The 18,125-nt window shown below is 35.7% G+C and overlaps 1 protein-coding gene across 8 annotated transcripts in view; it reads left to right on the top strand.

Annotated features, from left to right (window-relative positions):
• The window catches only part of GPHN (gephyrin), a 734,237-nt gene that overhangs the window by 632,397 nt on the left and 83,715 nt on the right, over positions 1-18,125 (top strand). For all 8 annotated transcript variants that reach the window (XM_011949716.1, XM_011949712.1, XM_011949717.1 and 5 more), the window contains 2 exons: positions 5,364-5,456; positions 16,956-17,011. In XM_011949716.1, the coding sequence (XP_011805106.1) occupies positions 5,364-5,456; positions 16,956-17,011 (149 nt within the window). The remainder of the gene's footprint in view (positions 1-5,363; positions 5,457-16,955; positions 17,012-18,125) is intronic.

Raw genomic sequence — 18,125 nt, 5'->3', positions numbered from 1 at the left:
TGCTGTCATCATGATAGTGAGTTCTCTTGAGATCTGGTTGTTTAAAAGTGTGTGTCACCCGCCCCCTCTCTCTCTTGCTCCTTCTCTGGCCATGTGAGGTGCCACTCTCCCTTTGTCTTCTGCCATGATTGTAAGTTTCCTGAGGCTTCCCCAGAAGAAGAAGCCACTATGCTTCCTATACAGCCTATAGAACTGTGAGCCAATTAAAGCTCTTATCTTTATAAATTACCCAGGCTCAGTATTTCTTTATAGCAGTGCAAGAACAGACTAATATAATGATATATTACAAATTGAATATATAGTTGACAAAAAATATATACATGAGTAGTATTCAGAGTGGCAATGATCAAGGAGAACTTACTATCTTGAATGAAGTCTTGAAATAGATAATGGACATAGACTGGCAGCAAAAAGGTAGATAACAGTCTGGGCTTAGGGAAGCCTTGACCATATGCATGGAGGTGATCACGTATATACAGAAACATGACTTGGCTAGAGAGAGGGGTACAGCTTCAAGGAAATGAGATTAGAGGTTATCAAAATATCCTTCTCTATTTTATATCCTCTTTGATCAAAGCTGGTTGTATTTGATTGATATGACATTTTTCTCTACTTATCTGATATTTTCTCATAGTCATAATCATTAATGCACTCATTCGTTGACTCAGTCATTCAAATAGTTACTGAGTGCCTTACATACCAAACACTGTGCTTGATACTAGGATTACAAAGATGAATGATATATACTGTGACAACAAAGAATTCAAAGCCTGATGCAGAAGTCAAGACAGTTTCAGAAACAGCCATAATACAATGTGAAAACCATGCAAAAATAGATGGTTACAAATCTTATGCAAATAGTAAGAGTAAAGGTAGTCCCTCCAACCGATTCTCCCTTAAATCACCAAAGAAGTTCCTAAAAGACAAATCTCATTACCTTTCAAGAGACTTAAATTATTCTAGTGAATTAATTTGAAGTCATTAGTCTGCTTAAAAATCCCTCATTGGATTCCCATTTTTACAAAATTAGGTTTAAACTCCCTTGATCCTGTTTCATTTGTCTAAAATGCCCCCCCCCCTACCTGGTTTTGAGTTACCCTTTAAAACTCAGCTCAGGTGTTTATCTCTTCTAGGAAGATTTTCTAGATGTTCCACAAGTTTTTGGTTAGGTGATTTTCTGTATGTCTCCCATATCACCCTGTACATTTTCTTGCCGCTGTCTATGTCATACTATCTTGTAATCATCTCTATTTCTCTATCTTTCTCTTTCCCTCATGCACTGTACTTGTGAATCCCTTGAGGACATCAGCCAGGCCTTACGGGTATTTTTGTCTCCAGTGTCTAGCATATATTAGGTTCCCAGTGTTTAATGAATGGATGAGTAAATCAGTCAGTGAACTTGTTGGCCTTGGTAAGAGACAGAAGACCAAAGAGGTAACATCTGAGCTGAACCTTGAAGAATGCATGATATTTACTAGGAGGAGAAAAAAGGAAAGAAAAAAGCATTCCTGTCCAATGCAAGATGATCTGCAAAAGCACAGACTAGAAAAAGCCCAGAATGTTTAAGATGTGACAAATCATACTTTGTATCAGAAACTGGACATTTGTTAGAAATAAAGGTCAATCACAGTATAAATATTTCCCACATTGTGCTAAGCGATTCTTAAACTAGCACTGCAGAATTATTATAATAGGATATGTTTATTAATTTTTAACCGACTAAAGTTTGGGTGGGTTGCAGCATTTAAATAACTACATAATTCCTTGTCATACATACATTTTTCTCATTTGAGCCTCCTCAGAAATTCAAGGGATATTTTTTAGTATTTATATGTATGTTAGAATGGGGAGTAAATATTATTGCAAACTACCAGAACAAAGTTTTTAGATTCCAGAATCAAATGTTATCAAATTATGATTGAGTAGATTCTATACCATAGGAGCCTTCCAGAATGGAATTACACAATAAGATGTATGAACAACTCAGGCATTCAAGACAGAAATCAAGTGTGCTGATATTCTTTTATCCAAATTGTCAGTGAGACCTTACTCAACTTTCTTCCACGTCCATGTATCTAAATCTTGCAAAAGCAGAAAATAATCATTATTCCTGTCCTCAGAGTATTAAAATAATTCATTCATGTGCATTTCAAGACACTGTGAGATCTATAATACAGCTGTCAGTATCAGTTGTCTTTCAGACTTAGCATATTAAATATAAAGCCCCTGTCTTAGAATATCGGAAGAAAGAGAGCCATGCTGAGCCTGTTTCTTTGGGGCTACTGGCAAGAACTTAGGGTGGAAAAGTGACTATACTAACTGTTGATTCTTATGGCCAACAAATTTGTAGTTTTTTGTTGTTGGTGATGGTGTCTGTAGTGATAACATATATGTAACATAAAACTTACTATTTTAACCATTTTTAAGCACATGGTTAAGTACATTCACATTGTTCTGTAACCATCACCACCAGCCATGTCTAGAACTTTTTGGTCTTCCCAAACTGAAACTCTATACCCATTAAACACTAACTCTCCTTTCCCTCCTCATCCCAGCACCTGCCACCACCATTCTACTTTCTATCTCTGTGATTTGACTACTCTATGTACTTCATGTAAGTGGAATCATAAAATATTTGTCTTTTTGTGGTCAGCTTATTTCACTTAGCAGAATGTCCTCAAGATTCATCCATGTTGTAACATAGTCAGAATTTCCTTCCTTTTTAAGGTTAAATAATATTTCTGTATGTATATACCATACTTTGCTTATCCATTCATCTGTCAATAGATACTTGAGTTGCTTCCACCATTGACTGTTGTGGATAATGTTGTGAATATGGGTGTATAGATATGTGTTCAAGTCCCAGCTTTTAATGTTTTGGATGTATACCTAGAAATGGAATTGCTGGTTTATATAGTAATGATGTTTAATTTTTTAACTTGCAACTTTTTAAATGTGAGGGACATAAAGGAAGAGCAGTGGGTAGAGGGAACATGAGTTGTAGTAGTTATTACTATGGTCATAGTATGGATGAAAAGTTCTAAAATATAGTTTTTCCATCTTACCTTAGCCACCTATGAAATATATTGCTGTAGGTAAGGACTTACTCTATTTAAACCTCTCTTATGGCCGGGCGTGGTGGCTCACGCCTGTAATCTCAGCACTTTGGGAGACCGAGGCGGGCAGATCACGAGGTCACGAGATCGAGATCATCCTGGCTAACACGGTGAAACCCCGTCTCTACTAAAAATACAAAAAAAAATTAGCCGGGCCTGGTGGCAGGCGCCGGTAGCTCCCGCTACTTGGGAGGCTGAGGCAGGAGAATGGCGTGAACCCAGGAGGCAGAGCTTGCAGTGAGCCGAGATCGCGCCACTGCACTCCAACCTGAGCTGCAGAGCGAGACTCTGTCTCAAAAAAAAAACAAAAACAAAAAACACTCGCTTCCTTCATCTGTAAAATGAACCTAACAGTGCTCTACTAGATTTTCATGGGATTAAGTGAGATTATATATGTAATCATACAATGTTAATAGACATTTACTATGTCAATGGGGCTAGCCACCAGAAAAACTCAGCCCTTGTGCTATCTCTGATTATTAACCGCTATTAGTGCACTATTCAAAATTCCAGCAAAGTCATTCGTGTAGATTCTGAGCTGGTGTAGAGCTTACATTTTGACCTACACCCCCCAATGCCAGGACAAACTACTTCCAAATAAGGAAGCATCCCCTGAGGTTTATTGTGATCCTGGACAAGCACCACTGGGCCCGCTACTAGGGACTATATAGCTTCAGGTTCATTTGGGAGTTAATGTTATATATGTGAATACAAACTAGACCCTATGGTCCCACCACTTCCCTTGTCTTACATAGTATGGCCCAGACCTCCAGTATAGCTCCAGAATAGCTTCAACATCCTAGGAGTATCTGAAGCTAGAATCTGCTAAGTTCTCCCTTCCAATTCAAGTGCCAAAAGGGAAGAGTCAATATCACTATAGAATATAGTGATATTCAGAATAGAAATTTGAAAATCAGATGGTCAGAATATAAATTTAAAAATCTCTCTACACTTACTTGTAGGTCCTAGGATCTGGAAATCAGAGACCCTAGGTGGCTAAGGTCAAAGATAAAAAATACAGACTCACTTATCCAGCTCTGGATCAATGAAATTTTATAAATTATACAAATACTTCATGTAAATCAAGTCCTGTATTACTTGTCTTGGTTTCTTTTCTTCCTTCCTCTTCCTCTTTTTTTAACCTCATTTATTTTTGCTTTCCTTTTTTGAAATTAGCAATAAAGACAGTTTCTGACTAGAGGATTTAAGGAATTGGTTATGACTCCTGAAACTTTTATTCTTGTTGGCACTAATTCAAATTTCTGAGCCAAAAGTGATTTTCATCGAGAGTAGTCTGAATACTTACTTCACACAAAAGGTTACTGGTGCTCTTCTTATAGGCACTAAATTATTTCAATTAATGAAGCCAAAATCAAAGGCTAAAACTCAAATGGAATGACTGGGAGATTCCTTTTTTTAAAAAACTTCATCTTCTTAAGAAAAAAACAACTTTAGGATTAAAAAATGATGCATTCATTGTAGAAAATGTGGAAATTTTTGGAAAAGTAGAGCAAAGGGAATAAAAACCATAAATCTGACATTCTGAAGTAGTAAATGCTTTATATTTTCATGTATGGTTTTTCCTTCTTTTTCTATTGATATGTACACTTATATCTTAATACAGTTAAGACTATATGCTGCAGATTTGACTTTGCATGTGGTAAAAATATGTATCATAGGAATTTTCCTATGTCAATGAATATTCTTCATAAATATTACTTTAGTCTCCATAATATTTTATCTTAAGAATATATCATTTCTTATTTAAATACCTATATTGTTGATAGTTTGGTTTCTTTCCATTTTTTCTATTGTAAGCAACTCTGAAATAAACATATACAGAAACATTTATCCATTTTTCCTAGGATAGATTTCTAGAAGTCAAACTACTAGGTCAATGGGTATGAAAATCTGTAAAGATGGCTTTCCTTTTAAAGAAAATCATATTTGGGTTTTTAAAGGATTACTAACACATCAACTGAACACATCTTTGATTACTGTATAGCACCTCATATTCAGATAATCTCTACAAACATTGCCATGAATTGACTGAATATAATATGTTATTTCAGGCACCAGAATGCATCTCTTCTTTCTGCCCCCTATTTCTTGGGACAGAAATCAGGAGGTCTGACTGAACCCATTTACAAGCTGTGACAGACAAGCACACGTGCCCATCTTGTTTATGACTGCCTGCTTACCCGTTGCTCTCGATATTTACATTTTCCTTCTTTTCTCTTCCTTCAGATGGAATGGGGCGAGTCCTTGCTCAAGATGTATATGCAAAAGACAATTTACCGCCCTTCCCAGCATCGGTAAAAGATGGCTATGCTGTCCGAGGTGAATATTTTGGTTCTCTTAAACATAATCAGACTTACACTGTATTTTTTTTTTCAGATTGTTGGCTTAGCCCAAGCACCCAGTAGCTGTTAGGTTTGTTTCCCCATGATTGTCAAAATTCACAGATAACCATGTTAATCTGCACCTGTATATTTTCTGGCACAATCTTGATTAAAACTTTTCAGATAAAGAAAAGTTATATGAAAATTCTCTTTTTTAAATTTTTTATTTTTAATATTTGTGGATACATGGTAGGTATATATATTTATGGGGTACATGAGATGTTAAAATACAGACATGCAATGCATAAAAATCACATCAGGGTAAATGTGGAATCTGTCACATCAAGTGTTTATCCTTTATGTTACTAAAATTCTTGCTTACAAATAAATATATAGGAATAAAATTAAAACACTGTACTTCAATTTATTCTTTCTGTTCCTACACATGCCAGACAGCATACATTCTTGGTATAGAAGTTTTCCAAATGTTTTCTAGTTGAAAACATCTATATGGTCTAAGAAAAAAGAGCAAACTCCCAACACAAGGGTAAAGTTGAGGTGGTCTGATACGCTTTCAACTCAAACATCAGTAAAGGGCTTCATAAAAAGCAGATATGGCCGGGCGCGGTGGCTCAAGCCTGTAATCCCAGCACTTTGGGAGGCCGAGACGGGCGGATCACGAGGTCAGGAGATCGAGACCATCCTGGCTAACACGGTGCAACCCCGTCTGTACTAAAAACTACAAAAAACTAGCCGGGCGAGGTGGCGGCGCCTGTAGTCCCAGCTACTCGGGAGGCTGAGGCAGGAGAATGGTGTGAACCCAGGAGGCGGAGCTTGCAGTGAGCTGAGATCCGGCCACAGCACTCCAGCTTGGGTGACAGAGCGAGACTCCGACTCAAAAAAAAAAAAAAAAAAAAGCAGACATGAGGGAAACCTCTAATTCTGTAGAAGATGCCATATTTCAAAATTCTGGAGCCCCAACAGCTAACGCAAAGTTGCCTGAGATTGCATAAAGCTTAAAAGCAAATACTAAATAGCATTTTTCTGCCTAAATTCCAATCTAAAAACCCCAAATGTAAATTCTGAATTGCTTAGAAACTGTTGTTGATTTTTTTGGTTTTGTTTTTGTTTTTCCATGTACAACATGATATTTTAAAATATTTAGTATACATTGTAGAATGGCTTAGCTGAGCTAATTAACACATGCATTACCTCACATCCTTATCATTTTTGTGGTGAGACTTAAAATCTGCTCTCTTAGTGATTTTCAAACTATGATACATTGTTATTATGTTATTGGTTATTAATACAAGCTTGATATCATTGAAGAAACATGTTAAAAAATTTTTTCAGTTTATCAGAGCTGTTAAGCATGCCAATCCCTTTTTAATGGGGTACATGAGATACGGAGTTATGGAGTCTCTTACTTGGTTTTGGTTTTGGTTTTTTTAGCTACATTTAGCCATGAAAATACAGGTTGGGCATCCCTAATTCAAAAATCTAGAATTTGAAGTACTCCAAAATCTGAAATTTTTTTGCATGTTGACATGGCACCACAAGTAGAAAATTTTATACCTGACCTCATGTGAAGGGTCACAGTAAAAACACACTCAAAACTTTGTTTAGAAAAATTATTTGAAACATTGTTTAAAATTACCTACCTTGTGGCTATCTGTATAGGATATATATGAAACATAAATTAATTTTGTGTTTAGACTTCGGTCCCATCCACAAGATATCTCATTGTGTATATGCAGATATTCCAAAATCTGAAAAATATCAAAATCCAAAATACTTCTGGTCCCAAGCATTTCATATAAAAGATGATCAACCTATAATTTCCTTTTTCTTGTAATTAAATACTTCATTAATCTCCTCTGTGTTCCATCATCTCTTAGTAGTTATCTTTTTATGTTGGAGATAACATAGCAAATGGTTAAGGCTACAAGCATTGAGCAAAGCTCGAGTGATCTGGGTTTTAGTACCAGTTCCATCTGTGTAACTTTGAGCAAATCACTTAAATTTTTTTAGCTTCAGTTTTCTCATCTCTAAAATTACAATAATTACAACAATACTTACCCCAGCAGGTTGTTGTAAGGATTAGATGAGGTTGTAGAAAGCCTTAATAAACTACCTGACACACATTTAAAAAAAAAAAAAAAAGAACACTTGATAATTGTATTTTAAAATGTTTAATGATAGTAACCATTATTAGCACTATTATTATTTTAAACACATTTTCTTAAACTATCTCTGAAAAAGGGCTAACATTTGAATTGCTACTCTCATTTTCTGTGTAAATAAAATGGTAGAGAGATTGAGCTTATGTTTTTTCATTTCCACTAGTGTATTCTTTCTCAGGAAGATTATCTTGGATTCACTTCATTCAGCTTGATCTCACTATATCAGAATACTTCTGAAATTGGCAAAGCCAAAACATAAATACCAAATTCCCAATGGCTCCTGTGTTTTTTTCTTTCAAATTGCTTCCTTCTACAGTGTTGATCAGAATAAATATTGTCCAGATAGAAAATTATTTTATCTTATGATAGCTTCACTGGCTCTTCTAGTTTCTTTTTTTTTCCCAATGTCATTGTTGGCTTGAAATAGTTTCTTATTGCCCATCTAAAAAGTAAATTCTGTACTGATGTTACAATTTGTAGCCATACAAGATTACTATAAAATGACAAAGAATTCTTGCTTCCAGAGTAAAGCAAACAGCTAGAGCAGATGAAACGCCAGAGACAAAGAAGTCTGTTTTTTACAAATAAAGTGGGAGAGAGTGAGAAAATAAAATATTTGAGGCAGAATTATTCCCAAACAGAATATTGTTCTGTGATTTTTACATGAGCTAGCAGCACCTCAATTTAAAAAAAAAAAAAACGGTTGCTGTTAGCTTTTCTTATTGCCAAAGGGAGCAATTAGCCCCTATGAGCTTTTCAGACACTGTACAACTCATAAAAAAAATTTTATGTAAAATTACCGTTTAGTATCCTATTTATGCTTTTGTTTGGGAGGGGTTTTTACATTATTTCACCAAAAAAAATCTAAAATGGCATCTCACATTATAAAGAGTTAGAGAGATTATCTACCATGAAGCTGATTCACATTGTTTCTTTCTTGCAAAGAGTTGCTAGTTCTCCAAGATATGTAACATATAAGAGAGACATAAGTGATAACCATTCTGTAGATGGTTAAATCTCAAAGTAGGAATGGTTAGTGTGTCTGTGTGTACAATATGAACATCATAATTAAAGAAGCAAAAGTCTTCTGTAGAAAGTGGCATGGTCTTACAACTATGCTGAATTTTCCAGTTTATACCTCCTCACTTTTGTCTGTAATACAGGAAGATAAACTCTATGAATCCTAAAAGTTATTTTTATCATATTTAGTAATTAAGATGATTTTCATTTCTTTAAAGGTAAATGTATTCATTAGCCTCTTTTCTATTATAAATACCACCCCAGGCAGTGTTTTGGTAAAGAATATCCTTGAGGCCAATTGTTGTGGCTCTCTACGACCCTCCTTTGAGTACCTCCTTCTCTCTACCCCTGTCTTCCTTTACTCTGGTTCCTTTCTCCCTGCTCCCTTGATTCTCCCTATTTTCTTCTCCTCTGCCTTTACCTTAGGCCTTCCAGTAATAACCAGTGGCACTCGTGGGCATTGCTAACCCTCTAGGTGTAAAGATGTTGCTAACTTGCTCTGGATCACTAAGCATTAGCCAGTATCCTTCAGAAACATGTGGGATAAAACTCCAAACCAGTTGGAGGATCACTTTCTTTAAGGTATGTGAGTTCAAAAATCAAGACAGTAATAAAATGACTAAGGAAATAAGTAGAAACAGCTCAAAATAAAACATTAAGAAAAAATAGAATGTAAAGAAGGCAGGAATCAAGTGATGATAATATAAAATAATAGGAAGGCCTGTAAACCTAAAACTGCATTCATGTGGGAATGAATTTGAAAGATAAAAGTAGATAAAATAAAAATGAAAGTGGCATATTTACAATTTGAATCAATACAGTATTTTTATTTTTCACATTTTTGGATTTTGTTTCTCCCTTCACACTGATGAAGCTAATCGTCCTCTTGATGCATTCACATCCTCCTATATAGATGTGGGTGCTTATTGTCTCACACTTTCTTTGTGGATATTAATAAGGGCAAAAATATCTCAGAAATCCAAGTTCAGCTTTCTTGAAAAAGTTCAGTTTGAAAGGTTTATCCCTTTAGAACTTATTTTGGGATCATTTGGAAAAAAGGAATATTTTGAACAAACCAGGAATTATTTTCAGAGCCATGGGTAACATACCGTTCTGAAAAAGTATATTAAGAGAAAGCTTTGCCATTTGGGTAGAGAGAATTTTAAAAGTTTTATTTTTCTTGTTTACATTCTGATTGAAATTACTTATGGAAAATGCAAAAATAATCAAAAGAACATTTTAAAATTACCCATTAACTTACCCCCTGGCCATTATTAACATTTTGTGCGTTTAACCCACATACAGTGGGTTAGAATACACCAAAATTCAATATAGACAATCCACAGCCGTTGTGACTTAGAGCTAGTTCTTATTCTTTCAACAGTAATCATATTTCAGGGCTTTTGTTGTATCCACTTGAATGATCTTTGGCTACCACTGGTTCTGCAATTCATTTGACAGCCTATTTTTGCCCTCTACTGTAGGATACTTTCAGTGAAAAAGAGGGCCTTATGATATGGGAGTAATACTCATGTGAACGGATAGATAATTTGGAATAATTTAGTTTAGTTAATTCCAAAAAGAAAATATTAGGAAAATAACGCCTCCTTTCCAAATACTAACAATTAATAGGCATTTTCCCTGGAAGATTATGGTGAAGAATACACAATGCCTTCTTACTCATGTATCCTGTGCCCACCTCCCTGCTTTCCATAAGAAAAGGTAGCCAGTTTAAAATTCCAAACAATTTACCTAATGTAATACTTGAATGTAATTGCAGTAAGTATGAATCCTCTTATTCCAGCTTTGTCACCTTCTCTTGTTACCTTTTCCTGCCAACCCCTCCTATAATCTTAACTTTAGTATCCATATAAAGACTATTACCCTGTGCCCTTCTTGCAGTCTCAGACAGTGTAGTTCTATAAGCAGAGTAGACAAATTACTATTCCTTCTGCCGTATTCCTCTATCAACTATTTTCTAGGACCTCTGAAAATTATGCCATCTCTATGTGCTCTAATTTGTTCAGCCTTAAAGTGGAAATGATGAGACTCTTAGTATTGAAAATAAATGAATAGCTATACAGTATTTCAAGAGACTTGAAAGATCACTATGGCTGGAAAAGGAAAATGAAGGATAATTCCATGGCAGATGATTCAAAGATTATTGTTTTCTATGTACACAATGAGTAGTTATCTAGTGGTATCAATTTCATATCAAATAATATAACCAGAAATCTTCAAACAAATGGGTAAACAGAACTAAAAGTGTTTTCTGGACATTAGAAAAAGAAGGAATAAGAGGGAATAGCTTCAGGGTCTTGCATTAAACATTGTTTACATAACGCATATCCCATTAGGGTTTATATTGCTTTTATCACTTCTTTCAAATTAAATTCTACAGTTGCAAAGCAGAAAAGAAAACACATTAGCAGATATGTCAGAATTACAAGGGAAACAATTCTAAGTCTGTTGAAGTCCTTCAAATCCATTCATCTTTTCTAATGACGTACTGTGGCTTACTTTCTTTTTTTCTTTCCAAGCTCTAGGTTCATGTGCTATCATACCTCCACTTCTGCCCTCTCCTACCTAAACTTGTAGAATTCATCTTGAAAAACTACAACTTTTTTTAACCTATTTCTTTCATAGATATTTTTAAATAAATATAGTCATACACCACATTAACATTTGGGTCAAAAACAGACTCTTACATGATGGTGGTCCCATAAGATTACAATGGAGCTGAAAAATTCCTATTGCCTAGTGACATTGTAGCCATTGTAAGGTCACATAGTGCAACACATTACCTTTCGTATAGTTAGATATGTTTAGATACACAGATACTTAGCACTGTGTTACAGTTCCCTATAGTATTCAGTATTGTAATATGCTGTACAAGTTTGTAGCCCAAGAGCAATAGGCTATACCATGTAGCCTAGTTGTATAATAGACTTTATCATCTAGGTTTGTGTTAGTACACTCTGTGATGATGTTCACACAACAAAATTGCCTAACAATGCATTTCTTAGAATATATCCCCATTGTTAAGTGACTCATGACTGTATCAGGAAGTTAGATAGATTGATAATTATTTTTCTGTCTTTATAAGACAAACCTTAGTGTTAATGTAAAATTTGGACCCCTGTAGTTCACTAATTTTTTATTCCTTAAATGTTCTCTTAGTCTGAATTTGTCTATATTCAGTTAGATCTTATAGTGCTCTGCTCCTCAAAAAGGGTAATCCATGGACCACCAGCCTCAGCATCAGCTTGTTAGAATTTAGAATCTCAGACCCTGCCCCAGCCCTACTAAATTAGAATCTGTATATTCACAAGATCTCCAGATGATTTGCATGCACATTAAATGTTGAGAAATAAGAGAAATAATCAAAATGACTCCTCTCTTGGTACCAAGAAACTTCTGTGTAGTTGGTTGACTGATTCTTCCTTAGCTAGCAATATAGAGACACATTTACCAACTGGAAAGGTTCAGGGTAAGGTGGAGAACATAGTGCAAGTAAGCACATATTCTCTCCACAATTGGTATACTTTCCCCAATAACAAAGACCTTGCTCCTTAGAATCACTTCAGAGCGCTTTCACATGTGGACTTCCCTGAAACTCCATACTCGGCTTGCCCCAGATGACCTCCCAGATGACCTCCGGCTACTCATTATTCAGTTTATTTAGAGGATTATGCAGAACATTGATATGAGCATTTTGAGTTTATGTGCATGTGTGTGGGGGAACAGGAGAAAAGAGAAATACTTCCCACCTAAAACTTTATGAGAATGCTAACTTCATTTCTTTATTCTTTTAACAAATATTTATTATCAACGATAAGCTAGGCACTATGCTAGACAGAATAATGACATAATCTAAGTTATACAGAATTAATCAAAGCAGTCTCTTTTTTTTTTTTGAGACAGGATCTCACTATGTTGCTCCAGCTGGAGTGCAGTGGTACAATCTCAGCTCACTAAAACCTCCACTCCCCACCTACCACCCAGTTCTCAAGCCATGTTTGCGCCTCAGCCTCCCAAGTAGCTAGGACTACAGGCACGCACCACCACACCTGGCTAATTTTTGTATTTTTTGTAAAGATGGGGTTTTGCCACGTTGCCCAGGTTGGTCTCAAACTCCTGAGCTGAAGTGATTTGCCCAGCCAAAGCAATCTTTCTAAACATTCTTAAGATGCTGACTCAAATTTTGAAGGAAACAATATATATGGATCAGCAAAAAGTATATATAACAAATATAGAACTTTGTGTTAGAAAATATTACTTATTTGTTCATTTGTGCATGAATCTTCTAAGAACATTTTTGGAACCACATTCATTCATCTGCCAACCATTTTGAATACTTAACATATTGAACATTTATTTAACACCCATTGTACAGCAAGTGCCAGGGATTTGCAAATACTATAAATACATTTAGAAGCTATAATTGATTTCAGGCTACACTGGGGAAACAAAAGAGGATGCTGACAACTCTTGAGGGGAGAGGAGTCACATATGACTTCATAGAGAAGATGACACTTGAGCTGAGTCTTAACAGCTAGAAAATCTGTAATCAGAAGGCAAGAATAAGAAAAGTATACTTTAAGTAGTGGAAGTAGCATATGTCATGGAGCCAAAATGCGAATTATCTTGGTACTCTCAGTATATCAACTGCTATAGTACTAGCAGTTGATAATAGCTAGAGTATAAGGTATAAGGAAGACATGAACCAAGGCCTCTGCACATATGTTCTCTTTGCATACAATGATGGAGCACTTCCACTTCATGTCTATTCCTCTCTCCCCCTCTCCTCCCTTCCCTCCCTATCTCCCTCCCTTTCTCTCTCCCCACCTACATACACACACACACACACACACACACCTACTTAGCTCTTACTCATTCTTCATATTCAAATCAGAAATCCTTTTATCATGCTTTTCATGACCCCCTAGTGGAGCTCAGGTACTTTAATTGTATACTGTCATAAAATCATGTTTCTTTGCTTTGGAGTAGTTTTCTTAATTTGTATGTATGTATTCATTAATGTGATTATCTGATTAATATCTGCCTCTCCTGATGCATCAGTGACTTTAAGAGTTTTAACCACTCCCATGGGAAGAAATACATTAAATATATTATACATCACAAGCCAATGATATACACACGCATATATAACATATACAGTACATATAAATATACATACATACACATATATAAACAAAAATAAGTTTTATGAAACAAGAGTCATCCTTACCATGTGTGTTGAAATATATTTCTATCCTTTTCATTAAAAAATTCTTCACAAGTAGATTTTACAGCCTACCTCCATTTGTCATCCAGAGTTTGAAAAACCTTGTAACAGGTTGGCACTGCACTAAAATAGAAGCAGTGTCTAGGTTTGCCCCCTACTCTCTCTCCAGCCCCTAATTTAACACTTGGGGCATAAAAGACACTCAGCAGACATTTACTGAATGAATAAAAGGAATAAAGAGCTTCAAAGATATTGTTTTAAAAGTGTGATTATCCCCATTTTTACCAACAAGGAAACTGAAGGTTAGAGAAGTTTAGTAATTTTGCTGAGAGTCCCTGAAGCTAACAATAAACAGAACCAGGATTCAGATTCAGGTTTTTTTACTCTGAAACAATGCTAATTTCCCCCTTGTGCAGGAAGTAAAAAAAGAGAAAACGGGTCAGGCACGGTGGCTCATGCCTGTAACCCCAGCATTTTGGGAGGCCAAGGCAGGTGGATCACCTGAGGTCAGGAGTTTGACACCAGCCTGACCAATATGATGAAACCCTGTCTCTACTAAAAAAATAAAATAAAATAAAATACAAAAATTAGCCGGGCGTGGTGGCGTATGCCTGTAATCCCAGCTACTCGGGAGGCTGAGACAGGAGATTGGCTTGAATGCGGGAGGCAGAGGTTGCAGTGAGCCAAGATGGCGCCATTGCACCCCAGCCTGGGCAGCAAGAACGAAACTCCGTCTCAAAAAAAAAAGAGAGAGAGAAAATATCTAGGTTGCCATAGGAGGTAGCAAGCTGATAATTATTTATCTAGTAGAGAAACAATTGTAAGTAAGTTTATTCACGTTTGAGATGCAGTTAGTGTGGAACTTTGAAAGATAATTGATGTTTTAATTTTCTACAGTAAGAAGATTATCATTTGCTCTGAAAGATGGCAAAAATAATTGGGGGAATAGATGAAACAAGATTGGTAAAATGTTGATAATTGTTGAAGCAATGACTTCTATGTCTGTTGTAAAAACTTTTTTTTTTTTTGAGACGGAGTTTCACTCTTGTTGCCCAGGCTGGAGTGCAATGGCACAGTCTCAGCTCACCACAACCTCCGCCTCACAGGTTCAAGCGATTCTCCTGCCTCAGCCTCCCGAGTAGCTGGTATTACAGGCATGTGCCACCACACCCAGCTAATTTTATATTTTTAGTAGAGACAGGGTTTCTCCACGTTGGTCAGGCTCGTCTCAAACTCCTGACCTCAGGTGATCTGCCTGCCCCAGCCTCCCAAAGTGCTGGGATTATAGGTGTGAGCCACCACACCTGGCCTGTTGTAAAAACTTCTTAAATTTAAAAAAAAAAAAAAACCCATGAAAATGGCTTAATAAAATAACATTACCATAAAACTCTTCTATGATAGTTTTTACAAGTAAAAATGGAACAATATAACAGGATTCAAAAAAAAACACAGAAAAACAAGAGTTTATTAACTTGGATAATATCTATAAAGCATAAAATACAACATCTTGTGACAGAAGGGACCCAGTGTTAATTTTTGTCCCTCTTCATATCATGCTAACCAAAACCATTTATGCAAAAAAGGGATGACTTCATTATAAAGTGTTTTATATAAGCCTTTAGAAAAAATATCACTTTATAGCTACATAAATGAGCAATTAATCTAATGTCCTTTTAAAAAGAGAAAATATCATTATTTATCACTGTGATTATAAATGTTAAATATTCATATATAATGTATATATTTTTTGTAGATATGCCCCCAAAACTCTGCTGTTTGCAGATAACGTGAAGGTAATGGTCGTGATTTTAAAACGTACTAGATAGACATTTTTGCCCAGTCATATTGGTCTGAAAGCCACATCATATGTCAAGAAAACTCTTTAAATCGCCAAGAATGTTTCTTCATCTAGCCATTGTTATACTGTATATATTTTTTAATAAACTTTTTTCATCCCAATTCTGGAATTTCTTTTTTCAATTTAAAAATAAATAGCCAATGGAAAATGTGATACAGTACTGCCTATGTATTCTAACTCATGAATAGAATTTTGATACATTATTTAAAAATACTGTGCTACAGTTATGAGACTGGATTTTAGTCCTAGCTCTACCATTAACCAGAAGTTGTTCAGAGTACTTTACCTTTTCTTTCTACCTGAATTATTTCATTCTATAATTCATTTCCTTCAACCGTCAGATGAAGAAAGGAATGTTCTTCCTATTTCACATCAGGAAGCCCAGACTGGGAGATAAATAAGAAAACAGTATGAAGTAGTTAAATTGTTATCGAAAAATGGAGACATACGGATATATATACACATATATATACACACACACATATATATGTGTACATATATCCGTGAGTGTACACATGCACGACACATACGTACACATGGATAAGGTGGTATTAGGAAGATCGGCTAGAATAACATTAGAAAAGCACAAGTGGGGCCGGGCGCGGTGGCTCAAGCCTGTAATCCCAGCACTTTGGGAGGCTGAAACGGGTGGATCACGAGGTCAGGAGATCGAGACCATCCTGGCTATCATGGTGAAACCCTGTCTCTACTAAAAAATACAAAAAACTAGCCGGGCGAGGTGGCGGGCGCCTGTAGTCCCAGCTACTTGGGAGGCTGAGGCAGGAGAATGGCGTGAACCCGGGAGGCGGAGCTTGCAGTGAGCTGAGATCCGGCCACTGCACTCCAGCCTGGGTGACAAGCGAGACTCCGTCTCAAAAAAGAAAAAAGAAAAGCACAAGTGTGGAAATTACGAAGTGACAGGAAGACCATCTCCAGTGACACCGTGGCACAATTAGTCACCAGTGGTACAATTAGGACCACTTCTATCAGTGCATGTGAGTTGCGGATACCAAACATTAAACCAGTAGTAACAAAGTCATTGTCAAGTCTAGGAGATCAGAAAAATATTCCACTTCTCTAAGTCTTATCAAATAATTTGAGTCAAATTTTAGAATTCCAATTTTAGGTTCTTGTTCTATGCTATAGGTCCATACTGATGTTTGTTCTTGGCTCTGTTCCATCTCACAGCTGCTGATGGCCCAGGAGATCGTTTCATCATTGGGGAATCCCAAGCTGGTGAACAGGTGAGATTGGTAGGCCTGAAAGGCACTGAAGATTTCAGCTTCATGGACTTTGGGTATCTAATTCTAAATTTCTCCTATCAGTGTAGTGGGAATTAGAGAGATTAGTCAGAAAGTTATCAAAGGGATGAAAGTATAGTTCCCAGGAGAACCAAAAGAATTATTTCTTAATTGAAAAATCTACATCTATTAATATATGGCATAGTATTATTAGTATGTCTCACAGACATGCATTACAAGCATTTTCTAGACCTGTGATTGGGTGATTCTTTTTTCCTGAAAAAAAAAAAAAAGGTTCTGAATAGAACAATTTCTAGGTAGTCTTCTCAGACTTCTCCCCAACTTGTGTTACAAATAGGGAAACTTAGAAGAAGTAGATTATTTAAACTCTTTAGCTAATTATTTAATTTTTCTCACTTGGGATCTAGCCAGGGAACAGGTATACATATATTTATATTAAGAAATGAAATAATAATGGGCCATAATGAAAATACAAGGCCATTTGACAGTTGGAGCCCAGTAATTGGCCACTTAATTGAAAAATCAGTTAAAGTGGGAAATTATATTATACATTTAAAATAAATATAAATTTAAGTTAAACAAATATTTATTAGTCAATAACTTGATGAAGAGCCAAGGTCTTCCTTTTAAATAAGTATGATGTTTTAATTTCTATCAGGTCTTTCTTATGTAAACCACACAAAAGGCAATGTCTCTGATTTCCATTTTTATTTATTTAAAGTGGAAAAAAACTGAGCAATACTTGCAATACATAGAAGAGCAGAATCCTTTTAGGGTTTTATTATATTTTACATTCTTTTAGTTTCCTCACTCACACCTAATTTTATAGCATTTCTTTTTAGCAGCATTTTTAATGGAGGTTTCCAAAAGGTTTTACTTAATTTTTATAGAAAAAAAATAAATAACTCTTTCACACTCATATATCATTGGTTTATGTAATCTTTCTTTCTTTTTCTTTCTTTCTTTTCTTTCCTTCTTTCTTTCCTTCCTTCTTTCCTTCTTTCCTTTCTTCTCTCTTTCTCTCTTCTTTTTCTTTCTTTCTTTCCTTCTTTCTTTCTTTCTTTTCTCTCTTTCTTTTCTTTCTTTCTTTCTTTTT

The sequence above is a fragment of the Colobus angolensis genome, unplaced genomic scaffold (assembly GCF_000951035.1).
Source record: "Colobus angolensis palliatus isolate OR3802 unplaced genomic scaffold, Cang.pa_1.0 Scaffold3, whole genome shotgun sequence".
Classification (NCBI taxonomy): Eukaryota; Metazoa; Chordata; class Mammalia; order Primates; family Cercopithecidae; genus Colobus; species Colobus angolensis.
The sequence above is the reverse complement of the archived record's forward strand: the minus strand, read 5'-3'. Positions and strand labels throughout refer to the sequence as shown.